This window comes from Mchenga conophoros, linkage group LG9 (assembly GCF_057382185.1).
Source record: "Mchenga conophoros isolate Kocher_MC1m ecotype Shallow Benthic linkage group LG9, M_conophoros_male_GT1.1, whole genome shotgun sequence".
Taxonomy (NCBI): Eukaryota; Metazoa; Chordata; class Actinopteri; order Cichliformes; family Cichlidae; genus Mchenga; species Mchenga conophoros.
In genome coordinates, this window is record NC_140534.1 from 25,430,599 (window position 1) to 25,450,945 (window position 20,347).

Genomic DNA, 20,347 nt, shown 5'->3' on the forward strand with positions numbered 1-20,347 from the left:
CAGAAGAGGTGGTGGGACACGCCCACACAGGCACCTTCAGGAGGAGAGAGGCCCTGCTAGGGCCGTAACACCCCCTCCCATAAATACAAACCCGTGGTTTGTCAAACTATCACGATAACCAAAACAAGTCCATAACCGTTTCATCACCTACTTGCAGGCTTTCCACCTACCAAACCCCATAGCAATGGTTGGGCATTTCCTGCGGAAGCTGCCAACCCCATCTCAGTGGGTTCACAACATTGACAGAGAGTGGCCCCAGACCCTTGAAAGAGTGTCCCATGTGATAGCCAGGGCTTGGAACCATCATATGTGGAGAACCCAGCAGGCAGCTAGTGGGCTTTACTGAAACACTTTGCAGACGATTCCTCAAGTCATCGGTACAGGCATGTTTGTTAGCCAGGGTTGCGGGTCTTACTGGTGGTTTTATACACAGTCTGTTCCCCTGCAGGTCATTTTGGGGACCTGGGAAATTGTCAACCAGCGGCCGTTCAGGGTTAATTGACCCCTTACACTGACCACAGGAGCCCCTTACACAACTATGCCCCAAGTGTGGTCCTTTGCTGGGCCTGACAACCTTGTTAGTTTGAGAACCATGAGTGACTGTTTTCAAATCAGGCCTTCTTCCCTTTCGATACGCTTTCCGCTTAAGTTTCACACAACCAGCAACCACATGGCCAGGCTTGTGGCAGAAGAAACAGTTTTGCTTTGGAACTTGAAACCACCACTTTTTCAGCCTCGTTAGCTGGCTCCCTCCTAGCTCTCCAAGATGTATTGTAGTGAGAAGGGATGTCACATTCTACAGCATTTGTTTTATGAGTTGGGGTAAACTCATCGGCCAGTATGGCAGCCTGCTGTAAAGTGGAAACCCTCTGTTCACTTAAATAAAGAGCAATACACTCAGGAACAGAGTTTTTAAAATCCTCCACAAGCATGAGCTCACGTAACGACCCCAAACTGTTAACCTGGCTTGCAGAGCACCACCTACCAAAAAGCTTTGCCTTCTCCCGAGCAAAGTCAAGGTAGGACTGACCCTGTGCCAACTCCAAACCTCGAAAGTTCTGCCTATAGGCCTCAGGCACAAGTTCATAGGCTTGGAGGACGGCACTTTTGATCTTTTCATAAACTAGGCTGTCCAGCCTAGACAGACCAGAGCAAGCTTGCTGAGCCTTACCTGTGAATTTACACAGCAACATCAACCCCCACACGTCTTCAGGCCACTGTAATGCAGTTGCTATGCTTTCAAACACACTGAAGAAGCTCTCAACACTGGATTCACAGAAAACGGGAACCAGGTGGATGTTACTGCTTACAAACGAGCTTCTAGACACCTGTGCACTGATGGCTTCATCAGCCATTTTGGGGGCCGGAGAAGGGTTAGAAAACACCCTAATTAGGACACTACCACACCCGTCTGCCAACTCACTCAGAAACTACACAACTTAGTTTAACTGACCAACTGACCTCTTACAGCATACACAATAAACAAACAACTTACCCAGTTCCTAAGCACAACAACCTTTACCTACCCATCTTCTGGAGCGTGCTGGGCTCGAGGCGACTTGAAAGGCAGAACTTCAGCGACCGGGGCCCTGAATTGCCTACCCCCAACAGGGAACTAATCCCCGCCCAGGATTACTCCGAAAATAAAAAAGGCAAAAATAACAAAATAGTGCCCGAAGGAAGAACTTAATAAGCTCAGCTGGACACTCACCTAACTTAACTGGGAAGTTGAATGTCTAAAGGTGAAAAAAAACAAGATAATCAAAAACCAATTCCAACTCAAAACTTCCTTTTCAACAATCCCGGACGAGCCCCCACTTGTTACGTTCCCCTGAGCGGTCTAGGCGGGGAGGGGGAAGTAACAGAATTGACTGGGTCAGAAAAAGGAGTCAAGGAGGCAAAAGGGTTAAATTAAAGAGTTTTATTAAAGTTTCAATTTATACTAACTAAAAGAGACGGACAAGCCGCTATTACCATTTAAGGAAACAAACAAAACTCAGGCGCTGGTCAATAAAGTAAAACGTAAGCCAAAAAGAAAGAGCAGCTCACTAGCCGAAAACCACCAAAAACACAGCTCACTAGCTGTAACCACACTACTGGCACTCTGGCCCAGAGCTCACCTTTCCCTGGGCTTAAATACTTTTAATTACTGATGTGAGTCAGCTGTGTAACAGGGAAAGGTGGCACCTCAGGCAGAAGAGGTGGTGGGACACGCCCACACAGGCACCTTCAGGAGGAGGCCCTGCTAGGGCCGTAACAGATACCTTATGTGCCTGGATGCTGTCAGTACAAAGAACAACAGTAAGAAACATTATAATCACTTTGACCTTCAGATCGCTCTATTAACCCTTAAAGGAGAGATCAAAGGTCAAATGTGACACGACATATGAACCCGTGACAACACACTATACAGTTGTAAGAATCATAGTTTATTTTTATAAGTTTACAAGTTATTTTTCAAATTCTGACCAATAAATCATTAAGTTGACTTTGAAGACATTGGTGGATGTACGCCTGTCTTTAATGGACACAACATTTTTATCAGAATTCATTCAAAACCTTCTGACCGATCATGTTTGCCGACCTACAGGCATAAACTTCTTGGTATAAATAATAACTCTTGTGCTTATTCAAAATGTTAACTATTCAGATCAAAATTTTAAATATTTTAGCTATAAGGAAATGCGTGGATATAATTATTTCTACTATATAAGTGATGTTTCTGGAGAAAACACAGTCACACTGCATTCAAGCGTTGCTTAAAAGCAAACAAACATTTAAAGGATTTATTATCTGAATGCTGTTGAAGTTTGCTGTCTCTGAAAATGATTTGTGCTTCTTGTTGCTTTGGTAGCTTGAATTTCTAAGGTGCATCAAACCAGATGAAATGTCATGTGAATTGCATTTTAGGAAAGATTCAAACAATAATAATGTCACCTCTCAGGAACTGAAACTAAGTGAAGGATGATGCATTTATGAAGCAAGCTGCTCACATTTGAAAAAAACACAACAGTATGGCTTCTGTTTGATTGTTGGTCCACAATTTAAATATAGAAGGATGTATAAATTAAAATAATCCAAAATTCTGTGATTTATAGAATCGTTAAACAGTTTTATCAGTGGAAAACAGAAAAAAAATGCACTATATTAGGATATATAGTTAGTGTTGGATCAGGTGACCATGAGTCCTCCCTTAGTTATGGTGCAATAGGTCTCGGCTGCTGGGCGACTCCCATGATGCACTGAGTGTTTCTTCTTCAGTCACCTGTTTCACTCGCTCTGTGTTAATACACATTTCTGCATTTCATTATTATTAAAATCTGGCTCTCTTTCACAGCGTGCCTTTGTTTGTTTTCCATCCCTCAACCTAACAGGTCGCGGCAGATGGCCGCCCCTCCCCGAGTCTGGTGTTTCCTTTCCATTGCTCATAGCAACTGTTGTTGTGATTTGGCTCTAAATAAATAAAATTCAACTAAATTCAATAATAAATGGTTAAGATGAGCAAATTGTTAAATTCAGCACCAACAGTCACACAGTTCTGTAAAACGTTTCAAAAAAATTGACAGTGAGGCAACAATACACTGGAAAAGTTACGCAACGCTAGCAACGCTGGTGAAACCTGTAATGTTAGGAGTGAAGATGTGGAGGAATTCACTACTCTGTGAAAGACTGTGTGTGCACAGAGCAATGTAAAATGTTTCTCAACATGAAATTACAAAGAACTGGGGAGTTTCATTAAGAAAAAAAACAAGTAAGCGCAGACTTTCAGTACTGAGCAAAAAGCAAAACTGAAAGTCTGATCTACATTAGAAACAAGTTTGAAATCATTGCACCTCTGAAAACAACTATCAGTTAACACAGCTCGTCTCTGCGCCCACATATTCAGGTTAACACTGAAACATAAAAAAAACTATATATATATCTTGCCTAATTTTTGCAAAACCAGATTGCAACAAGCTAATTGTGTAGTTGCGCTGCCACTCTGGTCCAGACCTGCTATTGAAAACAACTCATTACAGTGAGTAAAACCCACGCTATAATCAGATTTGTCATTCTTTTTTTTTCTTTTTTTTGCTGTAAATCAACAAGCAAAGAAATCCTCAGAAGTTTCAAAGGACCATATAGTCAATCATATATTTTTTCTAAAGTTTACAATTTTTATTTATTATTTATATTCTTTTCAGATTTTAATAAATATCTTACAATGCCTCATGTGAAAAAGGCAACCTTTACAAACGTTCAACGTTTATGCTTGCTAATTATTTGTGTTGAGATTTACTTTTTCATTTAAAAAAAAAACGTGTAGATGTTATTACAAAATAGCTAAAATAGTTTATATTATAGTGAAAAAAAATATTGCACCCTCATTTCATCTAGTGAATACAATTTTGCTTGTTTAACCTCCACTCTTCCACGGCATGCATTTTTAATTTCTCTTTGATATTTGGGCTGATTGGGACCTGATCAATGTAAAAACAAAGAATTACTAGATTCTTTTTTTTAACCTAATCTATGTTTCTAAGAAAAATGAGAGCCACATATGAGGATATTCATTTAAAATTTCGATAGAACAGTAGCAGTATAATGTCCTTGTAAGTGGATATCAGGCCCTTGCAGAGCAAAATTGAGTATTTTGGTCTAAATAACCCAAAATGTGATGTCCACATATGTGGACGCCAGGAGGTTAAAGGGGAAATGAGTCTGTTTGCAGAGAGACAGAAAACCAAAGTGTGACACGGATTAGATCTCCGGTGGATTCAGTTTATTTGTTCTCACATTTAATTTGTCACTGATCCGGAAAAGTCCTGCGTGTGTTATCCTCTATCGCCTCTCAGCTGGACAGCTACTGCCCAGTTCCACTTTCTCTCGCTTGCAGAAGGCTCAAATTGCAGCAGATCACTTCTGTTTTAACTCGGCCGCACTGACTGCCTGTGAAGTTTTGAATAGATTTTAAACAATGGATTAGCTCCACGATACTGATCTTTTAACTCAGTATTTTGCCTCCAGGTCACTGAGGTCATCATTCCAATGACTTCCCTCACTGCCCTCACGTAAAAGCTAAAGGCGACCTTTGAGGTTATTGCCCTCGGGCTCTGAAACAGCGTACCTTCCCACAGAAGAAGCTGTTCAGCTGACAATGTTAAATCACCTCTAAATACGTCACTGTTTTTAGATTTTTAGGTATTTTAGTCAAATCTGAGGTGTCTCTCGGTTTGGTTGAGCTCACTATAATTTTTTTCTGTTACAGTCACAGTTTTTTATCATTGGTAAAAATTTATTTGTGTTTTTATTCAAATTTTCTGACTAATGTTTTTCACTTATGATCTTTACTATGTTCTCTGTTTACGTGTATGTGTATGTTCCTGTTCAAAAAAAACTGACTTCAAGTGATTAAGCTAACACTTACTGAACTGTTAATTATTCATGTCAACCACTAATGTGAAGCCAGTTTAAATCCTGAGCAATGAATAAATTCTCAGTAACTTACAAATGTTAATGTCTTAAGCTGAGGTATTTGTAGCTCACATACCTCAGCACAACAAGTACAGACTTCACCTCCACAGATTCAAGCTCTCCTGTTTGTGCCTCACTTTCAGTACACTGCAGGTGATCATCTGGCTGCACACAAACAGCCTAAATAGTGAAGAAGCGTTACTTAAATACGTAGAAAAATATAATAAGGGTGCGTTTAGTTTCTAAATTCAACTATAAAAGCTTTTTAAAACTAGCTGTTATTACAGAATTACATTTTTAATGTGAAAAATCTGGTGCGCACCTGCAGACCAAGCCACTGGGCTGAAAACTGAAGTTTCCTCACATACCCACTGGAGGCTGGCTCCACAGGTGAGTGAATCCCTGTAGACTCCCATGTCTAAATGGCCAGTTTTGCAGCAGAAATAAACAAACCTGGACTTTGTGTGCAGGGGTGATTTCTTTTTTATTTTTATAAAACAGCTACCTTATAAAAGGATGCCCCCTCCTTTTTTTTAAGACATTAACTCTCCTCCAGCTTGTAAACGATCACTTCCACTTTGTTCACTGATGCTCTGCCTGTTTATGGATGTGCCACTGCCCCCCTCCTCTCACCTCTCTGTCTCTGTCTGTATCCTTGTCGTCATCTTTTTCTGTCTGCCCTGAGCTCCTCCCTGTCTTCGGTTCCTCTCTGCTCACTGATTGCTCTTCCTCTTGGCATCGAGATAGTGTGCGAGTTACACAAGCGACCCACCCTGTGCATGACACCAAGGGCCTGACACACACATGCTATGCGAATGCACACAGACACCCACACCTACAGTACCATACCACCCAGCTAATACTCCCACGCCTCTCAGGAAACACTTTCTGACTCAAAGTCGCCCTCACACACACACACACACATACACAAACACACACACACATAGAATTAGTTAGATGGATGCGTGAACATGAACATGGTTAGACACAGAAAATGAACACGTATAAATTTCTATATATGCACGCAGACACACCACATTCACACAGTGTGTGCTTGCAAACAGGGTGAGCAGCGGCTGCTTGGGTATATGAACGGACTGCTTCGAGTTGTGTATCAGAGGGGTCATCTGCTGCCTTTTCTTCCTTTCCTGTTATGTTGCTTAAAATACACTTTTACTGCTGCAACTGTGTGTTCCTGTATGAGCCCCCAACCCCCCAAAATAACCGTGGCGCATGTAAACGAATACACAAATATAAGCAAGGTTTAATGCAAAAAAACACAAACAACTGATATAACACTTCAGTACAGCTTAAGAGAGTCATACAGAGTCAAATATTGTCATATGTAAGTTAGTTGTATAAAATTATTAAATATTAGATTCATATATTACTCATAGAACATCTGTATACAAGCAATTAATCACATTAGCAGACACCCGTAGAATAGGATACACACACACACACAATTGTGCGCAAGCACACACGCTGTCACCCTCTTTACGCTCACATGCACAAATGGACTTTATTCAAACACTTATGCTACTCATTCTCATAAAATGGCTTGTAGTATCACGCATACACTTAGATTTTAATTAACTTCTGATACAAAGACAACAGGGCTGTTATACTGACACCATATGACACATAAATGAGACATTTTGATATGGGATGATAGTGAACGACACAGGAGCGACACAGGATCGTCTCTGGCCTTCTCAGACTTCCTACATGGTAGGTATCTGCAGACACTTAGTCTGTTAATAGAGAACTGAAGGAATCCCATAGTGAACAGCACAAAGCATGTCCTCTCTCCTTTTTCGCCCGTCCAAGGTAAGCACACTGATCTTCTACTGGTGGTTAAAAAAATCGCAACAGAAACTCACAGCTTTTTCTCGTTTTCTCTTTTGGTTGTCAAAATCAGATCGGGGCTTGGGACAGGCAGGCACGGTTCATGCACCCATTTTAGTACCACTCTAGGACACAAAAAACAAGCAAAGCAGCTCCAGAAATGTGGCTGGTGGATGGGTGGAATTGCACTTTTTCTGGCTCAAATGTCTGTGAAATATAAAAAGCATCGAACTACAGGACAGCCTGGTGTAGCGGGGAGACTTAAACTGGAAAAAGGAAGGAAATAAATAATCAGTGAAGCAGGTGTCCTTATATCCTTAGTGTTGTGGTGTATATAACTCCTGGTTTTTTGTATCTCCTGGTCGTCACTGCTCAGCAGTGTTCCAAGTCACTTTACTCATTTTCCAGTATACCGAGCTTGCGATTGTCACTATGGATCACTGATGATGTCACTGAGGGTTTTGGCTGCTGTCGAGAGGCACCGATGAGTGTGTGGAGGTGGCGGTGATGTAGGGGGAGGGCTCCAGAGTGGGAGGTGATGGGGAGTTTTTCTTTTGTAAATGTGAAGGATGCTGGGTTGTGGTGCAGGTCAGGGCTGGTGATGGAAGGGGGTTTAGAGGTATGTGTAGGGGGCAGACGAGTTGGGGAAGGGGTGTGGGGGTGCTCTCAAGAATAGATCAAGCTCTTGAGGAAGCGGGCCGTGCCACGTTTGAAGACGAAGGGACAATCACGCCGCTGGGAAGCGCCTCGAGTCGGAGAGGAAGCCAAACAACGAGAGGAAAAGCGCTCTGATTTTTGCACAGGAAGCCCAATGCACCTCCTGCTCGGGCCAGATAAGAGCGCTGCAGTTCCCAGGGCCAGACCCAGCAGTGGACCCAGGACCCAGGCGAGAGGCCCCCCGTCAGCCTGGCCCAGCCTGGTCCACTGTCCCTGGGCCTCCTCCAGCACGGCGTCAGGCTTGTGGTGGTGCAGCCGGGCTGCAAAGAACAAGGGGCCCAGTGAGGATCCAATCAAAAGTACCAGTCCAAAGAAATACAATCAGCACAGAAACTGAAGCTGAACCAGAACAGAGCTTTACAAAGGACCGTGAGGCAGCCAGTTAAGAAGCCAAATGTAATCTGCAGTGTAATTACTGTGCAAACATGCTTGACTCATTTTTTAGGTATACTATAACTTCTGCTGTTCTACTTTGTTGGGAAATACAGCCTTTTTGTTTATTTTATGCCTCTTTCTTTATGTAATTACAATACTGCTACAAATCACATTATATTAATGGAATAAAAATGGCTTAAAGTCGAATTATTCATCTAAGTGATGATTAAAAACTGGGCTTTGCCAAATTTCTCACATGTGCAGATTGCATCTGACATCTTACTGTGAAACAAGACAAAGGTGCTGTCACACATACAATAAACGGCATGAACAAAAGAGCTTACATCACTTGACCTGGATTTACTCTGACACTGAAGATTGCATACTTTGGCGCTGCCAGGCGGCCTGAGACAATCCTAATGTACATTATGTAGATAACTTTTGGCATTTGGATGAGATTGATTGGCGTGGCGCCTTGTGAGAGTGCCAGGGTTAAGGGTCAAGTACAGTTATGATGTCAGTGTGTCTCAGGGGGCAAAAGAGCGTGGGCAGCTGCTGTGGTGCTCTCAGGTAATACTTAACCTTTCTGACTTGTTTGTAAGGAACACAATACGTGTCTGACCTCCGAGAGCAGCTCAATCAATGTTTCTGCCAAAATGCCTGCTTGGATACTGGCGTGTGTTTAAGGCTGACTGTCCCTTCGCTTCATCGGGCTGGGCCATTTCTCATGAGAACTTTGTATATTGAGTGTGTGTCAGATATAAGAAAAAGCATCACAGGATGCAGTGTGCAATCACAATAATAAACAGGCCTCTCACCCTGCCTCCTGGACAGGAAATTCATTAAATCATAGCGTTTGATTTGGAAACCAACAAATCGTGACTGAGAGCACGGAACTGGCTGCTATTGAAGTGTGTTTTTTTTCTCTGTCCTTTCAAGTCTGAGATACAACGTGTACTGTGTTTGTGAATGTACCAGGCACACACACACACACACACACACACACACACACATAGGATGCAGATTTGTATGAACTTAAACAAACATATGGAAAGGACACATGGACAGTAAGAGAACAAAAATATGAGAAAGAGCTGCACAATCAAACAAACATGCAAACACTGGGCCGATGAAATACACACACACAAACACACACACAGACACACACACACATTTTCACACATTCCTGCACATGAAAGGCCCCCAAAGGCATCTGTTCTGGTTACAAGAAGGAAACGCTGTCTGAACACACGCAGAAATAGACAAAACATGTCTCGTTTTACAACAAAAAAAATAAAAAATCACACATACACACACACACACACACACTCCAATGAGTAACATAGAAGAAACATCATTATTTATTCTATGTGCACATGAAGTGTTATAATATTATTAATATTTTTAACCTTGCAGCCAAAAAGGTAAAAAAAAAATATATATGCCTTTTATTTTTTTACATTTTTGCAGATTAATTATGCACAGTATGTGAAGTAAATTTCTGAGGTGCCAGATTTTAATATAATAAAAGCACTTGAAGCTCTGTATAGCTGTATGGTTTTTATATTTGGCTTATATTGTTCTTCTGGTCAATTATGTGCATACTAGGAAACCAGCTATCTTTATTTAAGAATTTATAAAGTATAGAAAATTATACATTTTAATGGATTTTATAAATTAGTTTAGTGCTTTAGTGCTTAGTGCTGGTAAGGTTGTGATGTTCTGGGTACTTACAGGCCTTTAGACGGACAGGGATGCCAAAGCCACTGGATGTGTGGAGGAGGGACTCCGTGGGATGTGCAACGCAGGGCTTGTCTGCTCCCCCGTGGTACGGAGCCCGGGTCCTGCAGCAACACCGCTTTCTCCCCTATTTTTGGACTCACTACAAGACGAGATGATGCCGAGATAAACATGATAAAAAAGTGAGGTTTAATGTCCTGAGGACAGGACATTTAGAGCTGAAGAAGTATTTTTGTTGTTGTTGTTTCTCACCGTTAACCACAAGTGTGAGTGTGAGATTCTGGTAGAGTCTGTGTTCCTGGTTTCGTACGAGGACCGTGTACTTCCCAGCATCCTCTTCTGCAACATCCCGGATAACCAGGGAATTTCCACTCATGTGGTATCTGGAGCATTGCTCTGCTGCAACCGTGCCATCCTTCAGCCTGCCAGGAAAAAAAAATAGACCTCTGAGTAAAGTGGAGAGGAGGGATGTTTCCGAAAAGCTTCAGGTAGTGTGTGAAGGATGAAACAAAGTTGCAGGGAAGGAAATAAGTTGGAATACTTAAAGTGCTGATGAGTCATATTTTATTGGGAAGTCATTCCCTCTTTCCAAGAAATTAAGAAGTTAGCTGAGATAAGCTTCCAGGTTAAAGGAGGTAAAGCATAAATAAAAAAAAAAACACTGGAGAGGTATGAACACTAAAGAAGAAGCTCTCAAGTCACAAATTTTGTGAGGATACAGGAGTATTTCTGATCACTTACCAAATGACTTTTGGGGCCGGGAACGCTCGCAGTTTGGGAGAGATTTTATAAGATTTCTCTCCTGCTTGCACCATCATCACCAGTCCGTTTCTGGGTTTCAGGTTGATAAATGGTCGGTCTGAAAATGAGGGAAAAATGTGCATTAAAAAAGCTGATGTCAAATTTTGGAAACCGCTGTGACGTTCTGGAGCCTGTGATAAAGAATGCGCTGGTCACAGAAACTTAAAAAAATTAAGCAAGCATGACTGGAATGAGTAATCCGGGCAGATGACTGGTGAATTTCCTGAATGTCGGGATGGGTCAGCGGAGGAAACTCACCATAGACAGTAACATTGACGTGTTTGTGCTGGCTTTGATCACCACTCTTGACGCGGCACGTGTAGCGGCCTCGGTCTGAACGCTGGAGCTTCGGGATGGTCAGAATACTGTAGAACAACATTTCTGTTTGATGCTTCACAAGCCTTTTGAAAGTTGAGCCGGCATTGATACTCTGCAGGATAACATGACAGAAGAGCCATGAGATTAACACTGAAGGGTAATCTTTTGATTGTGCAAGGGAAAGAGTTATGCACTTGTTATAAATCAGTAATAACGCCATTAATTACAGCCCTAACTAATAGAGTATAAAATGAAAGACATTTACCAACCCTAAAGGGGATTTCATTTGCACAGGCAGTGCTTTTGTGTTACCTACATACCTTCCACTTATTTTACACTTCAAAATAAATATGAATAGAATCTCTAAGATGTTTACTTGAGTATAAGATGTAGCATGCTTGGCTGATAGAATATATATTTTGCGAAGTGAGGCAGGAAGTTGGTTCTTCCCTATCAAAGGTAATTTTTCGTCAAAACATGTGCTTCTTTCATCTCCAGAGACTGTAAAGTAGCTCTGACCTTTCCAGGGTAGTCCCATGTGAAGTTGACTCTGGTGTTCAACTCTGCAGTGGCAGAGCAGTTCAAGACCAGTCGCTGTCCCTTTAAGGCCTGCGTATGTTCACTGCTGTTCAGACGCACATCTTTGATTTTATTCACTGAGACAAAAATAAGTAGAATATCAGGGATTTTGCACAAAAACCATTGATGCACACATACATGTTTACGCGTGATTTATATAGTTGTGCAGAAAGAGCTTGCTGACCTATTCTGTGTACAAAATATCTGCGTGACTGGTGTCGGACTATGTCACCAGTGGTCTGGCAGAAGAAGAGGCCGATGTAAAAGAAGGTGGGAGATCTGATTGTGAAGCCTCGCCTGCTGTTCCAGATAATGTTCCTCTGGTCTGGACTCAAGCTGTGGCTGCGGTACTGTGAAAGAGGCAAGGAGAAAACAACACCCATCACATGTCTGACTGCACCACAGTCTACAGCACAGAAGCGATGACACAGTTTAACCACACTGAACAAACAATTGTCATGGCTCAAGATACAAGTCATGGTGATTAACTTTGAAATGTGAACACATGATAAATTACAAATGTGGAAAGAACCTGCTTGTACCTCGAGTAAAATAACTGTAATTTGTGACTATTTGTCATTTGCAACAGTGACTTGGCTTTTTTTTTTTTTTTTTTTTTGCTTTGAGTCAGAGGCATCTGCCTGCTCCAGAAAACAAGTAGGAATTCAGATTAATGTATTAGATGTGAAAAGTTTTGTGTTAAATCTATCTGAAGATAGACATCAAATAATGTATTCATACAACTGATAATGGGACATGATAAAAAGCTCCTGAACAGGTGTTGGAAATCAACCTTTATTTTAAAACTCCTAAAAGTCCAAGTCAAGCCTCATTTTGGACGTTTTTCTCAAAGCAATGTTTTTAAAAACAAAAGTAGAGGTGCCGGGATCATGTTGGTTCTGCGGTTAGCGCCGTTGATTCACAGCAGGTGGATCCATGCTGTGAGGAGTTTGCATGTTCAACTTGAGCCCCAGCAGGTTTTTGGTAGCTCCAGTTTCTTCATGCAGTGGTCATGCTGCCAGGCAATCACGCAGCAACAACCAAAAGTTTGCTGAACAACAAGAAATTCATGCACTTGATGTCATTTGAGCTTTTGTTTTCACTTCAATGGACAGATCATCCTCGGGCTTGGGGGAGATAAGTCCTCTGGGATGCTGTGCAGTTTCTTTCAGATAAAGACCTCCAGAAGAATGAGGCTGCCTATAATCCCACAGGGTTTGTTTTATAATTCTTGTCTACCTTGTATAACTGAACAACCTTGTTGTTTTCTTGGAAGTTGCTACAAGGAAATGTTTACTAGAGTTTCTGTGACATGGTGGAAGCCTCCCACCCTCTCCCGAGGGAACAGGTAGAGCCCTCCTCCACCAGCATCACACACAAACAGTTTCCCCCTCTCGTGCACCCCTGATGTGAACTGGTTGATATCCCCCTCCCAGAGTGATGTGACCCCCCCGAGACAGCACTGAGCTCTTCCTTCTCCTGTCCCAGGCCTTTAAAATAGATACTTCCTCACTTCTTCCTCTTCTGAACTCATTGACACCCAGCCCGTGAGCTCTAGCACCCTGTGTGCCATTCTTACTCCAGTGTCTATGCTGAGAATCGGTAAAAATGAAGAAAAAAGTGGAGGGAAAAGGGGAGGAGCAAAAGAGTCAGGCAGGATATGAAAAACGTGACTCCAGTCCATCTCCTTGCATCCTGTTACTACAGGATATAGACTTTTGACTTGTCGACCCCGTGATCCCGCACCTCCCGGTCACTTTCACGGCTAGAGCGAGAGAGCAGAACCTCCTGCGCATTGTTCTTCTCGAGAAGGGTCATATTAGACAAGCAGGCAAAGTGCAAAGTCCTTCCAGGAAAAAAACACTCCAGTGACAGCGAGTGGGTTCCAGGTTATGACCAGAAACTGGAGGGGAAGAGGAGGGATATCAAGGAAGAAGAGGACAGCTATTTTTAGAATAATTACCTTAGCTGATCCAAGCACCGAGATGGAGGCAGGACAAATGTGGATGTGACATGCACGGCTTAGTTTGTCCAAGTTTTTTGGACTTCCTGTGTTCTAAATCACAAGAATCTAAAATTCCTTCATATTTCTCTTTTGTTAATGTGTCAGTGCTTTGGGTGTGCTGGTCCAAACAGAGAATATCTAAAGAAATATTTCTTACTTTGGCATTAAAGTCTGCTTCAGCCACTGACCTCCACAAATGCAGATGGAGGGAAATTAAAGGGCTTAACAAAGAGTGGATGGATGAACATGACATTTTCATGATGAAAGGTGTAGTTGACTTTTAAAAAAAGATAAATCCATGCTGCTGCTGCTGCTGCTGGACTAATTTTACACACTTTCTAATCTGTGTCTTTACTGTAAGTGCAGTACTAAACTGCTGAGGTTGCCTTTAATCTTCAATGTATTCTTTCTGTTTTGTGCATCCAAAAGCAGAATAACCAACACTTACTTAGCCTTCTTTCACTGTCTCGACCTGAGCCAGTACTGTATGTTTTATAACTTGTTGACTGTAGATATCATTTTCCAATAGTGACGCACAAACCGTCATTTTAATGACGAATGCTCCTGATTAAAGAGAATAGACTCTACTTTGATCTATTGGGGCCAACAGTAGCCACCTCTGCTTCCTCCACCAGGCTGTCCAGCTGTTTAAAGCATCAGTTGGAGGAAGTTGGCAGCCAGTGTTCCTACTACAAGATGTAGAGGGTGAGATGTGGGAAATGGTGCTGGCCAGTGGCCAGTGGGGCACTCCAGACCCAACAGTGGTTCCCAGTAAAAACCCTCAAAAACAGGTAGAGATGTTAAAGACATGAGCAGGGAATCACGTTTGATTAACCCGCAAATAGTTTGCACTTTTACTCTCTCTGCTCTCCCCCTCACTCAGCACTCGAGCGCCAACACTCACAAACATATCCGCACACACTTTCACACATATCCGCAGACGGACACAAACAAACGGACACACACGCCACAGTGCAATGGCTGCCAAGATAAGAACAATGTGGCGAATGATCTGGACAGGGAGACATGACTGAACACTGTATCGCGTGCATATGTGAGGCCTGATTGAAAAAACTGGGCAAAGCAACGATGATGTGCAGAGAACGGAACGTGAGCGATTGAGCGAAGAAGTACAAAGTGTGACACGAGTGCCCAAACACAATCAGAACATGGATCGTGATGCAGAGCAGGTCTCTGCACCCATGCACAGTGCATTAAATTTAAAAGGTGTTCAGTCACTTGGTAGATAAAAAGCACATCTCCTGCACAAACCTTTACTAGTTCTGTGGTGACGTTGGGGCTGGTGACCCGGCAGGGGATGACCAGTGGCTCCTTTTCCTTCAGGTACAACACGTCTGGGCTCATATTTCCATCCTCCACGAATAGCTGCTGGCTGTCTGAAACCCAAACACTGCGGTCAGGGACACATATTGTACAATATTAAGTGTGTAAAATAAATGCATGAATAAAGAGTCTTTCTTACATATGATATGTTAAAAAAAAATATTGGGGGAGTCAAGGTTAAAATTATGCATTAGCAGAGTGGCTCCTTTGTGGCTACCTGTCTGTTAAATCTAGCAGAAAATCTGGACCTTTTGTTCCTGGTTTTGTTCTCGACTGGCTAGCATTCATTTCATATTGCATCCTGGTCCCATTAATGATGCATGTATAAAGTGAAAGACAGGCCCGTAAATAAATTTCCAAACAAGCTCTTGCATCACTCCTCTTGCTGTTTCCACATTTTTAGATCCCTTTCATCATTTTGGGCCAACTTTTAAAGTCATGCACATATATAGAAACTGCCTCTTTGCACAAGACACACCCACACACACAAACACACTTCCAATATCAGTCTCAACAACAACAAACAAAAGCAAACAGACACACACTCCTAAACATTCACTGAATACCCATTCAGCAAATGACTGTCTGTAGTCAGCGATAAACACTCAGATTGTTTGGAGGCAATCAAACGGCTCTCCATGTGTTTCTCCTCTCGGCTCGACTACTGTAAAAGCGCTGTGCCATTCAAAGGTGTGGGTGTTGCTCGCTGTATTGTTTGTGACCATAGGGTGTTATTCAAGGAAAGCAAATCTCTGAACATTCAAACAAAAGTACCCCAAGGACTAGTAGCCTGGAGGCTTCCTTCTTCTGCTTTGATTCCTAATAGAGAAGTCGGGGAGGGAGGCAAATGTCTGAGCAGAGCTGCAGGCCAAGTCTGACGCTTAATGGACATGGTGACCTGAGCGATTGATGGCTCCCGAGGGTCCTGTTGGCTAAACAGTAATGTGCCCTGTGACCCTGGCTTCCAGCCCAACTCTGCCTCATAATTGCGCAGACTGAGCAGCGTCACCTTCCAGGACAGGGAGGAGCTGGCTGGGCAGACATCATGCCTCCTCTGCCCCTGAGCTACTGCCCTTCATCTTATCCTTCTCAGCTCTTCACACACACACACACAAACACACACACTTCCACACACCGCCCTGCCGCCACCTTGTAGAGACACAGCGACATTCCCTCCCAGCACACCCCCTTCGAGCCCTTCCCCTCCTTCCCAAAGCACAGGATGCTTCAAGCAAGGCTGAGCAGAGCAGATAAGGCTGATGCCCTGGGAAACCCTGCCCGGGCCTGAGCCTTTCAGCAGCTGGGCTATTCCTGGCCTCGAAGTAGCACGTAAACGAAAGTAAAAAAAAAAAAGGAAGAAGAAGAAGAAGAATTTATATATAGACAAAAAGGAGGTAGGCCTGGGATGAGAAAAGGGGGAGGCAGGGGAGGAGGGCAGTGAAACTGTGCCAGAGTCATCTAGAAGGATGTGTTGTTAGGACAAACAGTGTTTAGATATAATTGGCTCACTGGCATTGGTCTGTATTTAGCGCCCACTGCATCCTGTTTAACCTGACATTACAAACAATACACATGGCAGGGTGAATGAGTGAAGGGCTTCTCAATGAGCGGGCTAAAAACAGCTATTAAAAAAAACATAACGCAAAACAGAAAAAAGTGCCCGGGGTAGCGGTGTCTTACCTGTGACATAAACGTAGATGGATGTCTGTTTATGGGGTTTGTCCTGGTACCTGCAGCGGAACAGGCCGGTGTGCTGGGCCTGGATGCTGCTGACTTTCACCTGGCTGCAGTAATGCTTGCTCATCCTTCCACAGCGAGATTCACTCACGTCCACCTGATCTCTGTCCAAGCCTGCTGGGAACGTCCAGCTCAGCTGCCAGCGACCCCTGGTCAACAGTTACAGTGAGTTGGTAACCCTCTACAGCTTACATCACTGTAACTGTATCCCTTTATCCAAAGATGATTTCAACATGTGTGTGGAAGATGAAGATATATATTGGACTCTAATGAACTTATAATACATTACAATCTCATTCTGTTTTAGCTGCACGTGGTAAGCGTGCAATAACACGTAATAATAGGTGCTTGTAATTTATTTAGAAAAAGGATCACTAGTAAATGTTGAAGAGATTGTTTCAATGGAAAAACTGACTCATGCTTTTAAGCTGCTTTATGAGATGCTCAAGCTAGAGAGGAAAGAATGAGGAACAAGAAGTAGGGGGAAAGATGTAAGGTGCTTGCACAACAACTGATGGTTTATTTTTATTCAATGTTCTAGTGTTTATTTAAGAGTTTTCGTAATTCTGTGCCTTCATTAAGAGATTTCTTTAACCAGATATCAGTCATGGTGACTGTCTCATTCAATCCCAACCCAGGTTCAGCCCTTTATCCAAACTACAGATGCCTGGCTCAGATCTCTCTACCAAAATCCTTCTAAGTCTTAGCAGCAGGCACCCATCCCAAAACACTTCTGGATACTTATTTTGGGCAGTTAGTTAATAACGTTATCCAAACTTGACTTTAATTTCAGTGGCTATCAGCACATAAACACTGCATTCATAGAACACATTTTAAAAGGCTTTTTTCCTCCAGGAAGTTACACTTCTACCACCATCTTTACTAAAAAAATGAATTACAGATTTTAAATCACAATGTTTCCGCCTCTACCTGAAACTCACCTGCAGTTGAGCGTTAGCATCTGGTTAGCATCCAGAACCTGCTGCCGAGTTTTGACATCCAGGAGAGGGACGCTGAACCTCCCCTTCTGATCTTTATCTGCAGAGGTCAGAGCGCCGAAAAGATGAGTAAATTTATAGAAACAGTTCAACACCCAATGACCTGTAGTGTGGTTTGTCTCATAGCAAGTATCTATTAACCTATGGATCTCTCCAGAGAGGTTAGAGGTCAAGGAGAACTTATAAATGTCAAAGTGAAAAGGGTACATCTGGACTGAGTTTGTTGACTCTGGTTAACTGCTTAATTCAGGTGTAGAGACAAGTGTCCATGTGGTTGGGACGTACACAGTGAAAAACCCTTTTCAATCACTTTTAGGGAAATCCTGAAAGATAACACACTTCCTGTAAGGTATGCCAACCAGTCTGGGTGATTCCCACCTCCACAGCACGTCCTCCATCAGCATCTCTGACCCTGCTCACATCTCCTCGCTAAACCCACTCAAGAAGTTTTGTGGAAATGCGTAAGCAGTGTCCCTCTTGTTTATCAAATAAAGGCATTTCTCCACTTCATCGCTGAGGTTTATTAATGAGAGATAAAGACTGTCCACCCTTCCTTCCTCAAAACAACAGAGGAAACATCATTCAGGGAAGCCCGTCCTTCACTCGGACTCCTCCTCGCACAGCAGCTCATAAAGAACCACCTCCACTGATCTGTGAGCAGTTAAACTGCTGCTAGGGCAGTTAGCGAATTTATCACTTAAATCCATTATTGCCTTTCATTGTCAGCATCATTGTTCCCAGTGGATCCCCCATTGAGCACAGTATCTAGTATTACTCATACTGCTAACACTTCCTATGCTACTTCCTTGGGTTTCACAGGAGGCAGCAAATACACACACACAGGCAGGAGAATGGAAGATGGAGGGGGAAGTCAAGGATCTCCTCCAGCTTTTCAACAAGCTGTTTAAACAAGTGTCTAATTAGCACACTTTCTGTGTTATCAGGTAAAGGAAAGCATTTCGCAATCCTAACTACAACATCACTGCCATTACCAGGAAGTACTGTGGTTAGTTTCCACAAAGGCTCATTACACTGACGTACCAGGGAATCTAAAACAAACACCTGAGGGCAATGAAATATTTAAAGTGCCATGAACAGAAACATGCAGATGCATACTAAGGTGAAATTCAGACAAATTAATGAGGACATAGTAAACTCTTTGAGCTGAAATTTACATCACTGCAATAAATCTCAGGAGCATGAAGATTTCTAGACAATCAGCCGACATGAAGAATTTGTTTACCTGTAGTGAAATGTGATCATATGATTTTATTATCAGTTTTAAAATACTAACAGATATAGAGAGGTCCAGTCTAGAACAGTCTCTCCAATAATTCTGATTAATATAATGTATTAAAGGTAACAGTGACAGCGGGGTGTGAATAAATGAAGAATTTAGTTTGTTCTGTGTAAGAAGGTGTTTTTCAGAACGGCTGATTATGCATTATATTTTATATTATGTATTAATCATTATTATTATGTATTTTCTGCAGTTATTCTGGACTGATTCACGTTATTTGTCACATTCAGTTGAATAAATATTGATGCAGAACCTTTTTTATACTTCTTCCTTTCTCTGTATTACACTGCTATATATGTACATATGGATTAAGTACAGGTATGCATGTATGTGCGTGTTTTACTTGTCATCCAGCAGGAAATAATTGGTGGAGTTTTTGTTTCAGTGACAGATTTAAAACAAACGCCATGATGCATTTGGAAAATGAAAAAACAAAATTTTAAATAGTAATAGCACATGAACAGTCGAGGATAACTAGAAGTGATGTAATAAGTCGTTACACGTGTAGGACATCTTTTAAAATTCACCGTATGCAAAATAAAACAATTAAATTAAAACTTTTTAAAAATGCCATGTCCCGGATCAAGCTCTTAATGTAACGCACGATTTGATATGCCAGTTTCGCTGAACATGTACAGTGACAATAAAGGGTGATTCTACTCTATTCTATTTTGCACCTGTAGACGCATCATTTTTTATTCCTTGAACTGCTTCCACTGGACTCCATAAATGCAACCTAGCGACTGTTTGAGCAATGAGCACAAATTCACATCGGTTCCTGCTCAGAGGAGTTTTTGACCCCTCATCCATTTATATTATTGACAAGCTCACTAGCTTCAGGAAACAACGCCTGCGCGCATCCATTCAGCAGAGGCCATGCGGGCAAGGAGCCGGGCCACAGGGGTCCCGGTTATCCAAACAAGTGTCCGGGTGGGATATGGCTCTTATCATCCTCAGCGCAAAAGGAGGTTTACAGCTTCAGACACGCAGCCACAGCGGCGACACAACAAGCCGATAAATGAGGAGCGGCAGCGCAATAATTAAGGGGGATTGGCTGTCAGTCTGTTGTTTTCTACCTTGATTAGTTGAAATACTTATTTTTGTTAGGTTTGTCAGGTTTACAAGAAATAA

At 42.3% G+C, this 20,347-nt stretch overlaps 1 protein-coding gene across 1 annotated transcript in view; it reads right to left on the reverse strand.

Moving 5' to 3' along the window:
• Positions 1 to 20,347, reverse strand: part of flt1 (fms related receptor tyrosine kinase 1) — a 42,816-nt gene that overhangs the window by 21,993 nt on the left and 476 nt on the right. The window contains exons 2-10 of the mRNA XM_085287198.1: positions 17,860 to 17,956; positions 16,862 to 17,067; positions 15,110 to 15,234; positions 12,017 to 12,182; positions 11,773 to 11,909; positions 11,194 to 11,365; positions 10,876 to 10,993; positions 10,387 to 10,556; positions 10,129 to 10,276 (exon numbers count right to left, since the gene is read on the reverse strand). Coding sequence (XP_085143324.1) covers positions 10,129 to 10,276; positions 10,387 to 10,556; positions 10,876 to 10,993; positions 11,194 to 11,365; positions 11,773 to 11,909; positions 12,017 to 12,182; positions 15,110 to 15,234; positions 16,862 to 17,067; positions 17,860 to 17,956 — 1,339 coding nt within the window. The remainder of the gene's footprint in view (positions 1 to 10,128; positions 10,277 to 10,386; positions 10,557 to 10,875; positions 10,994 to 11,193; positions 11,366 to 11,772; positions 11,910 to 12,016; positions 12,183 to 15,109; positions 15,235 to 16,861; positions 17,068 to 17,859; positions 17,957 to 20,347) is intronic.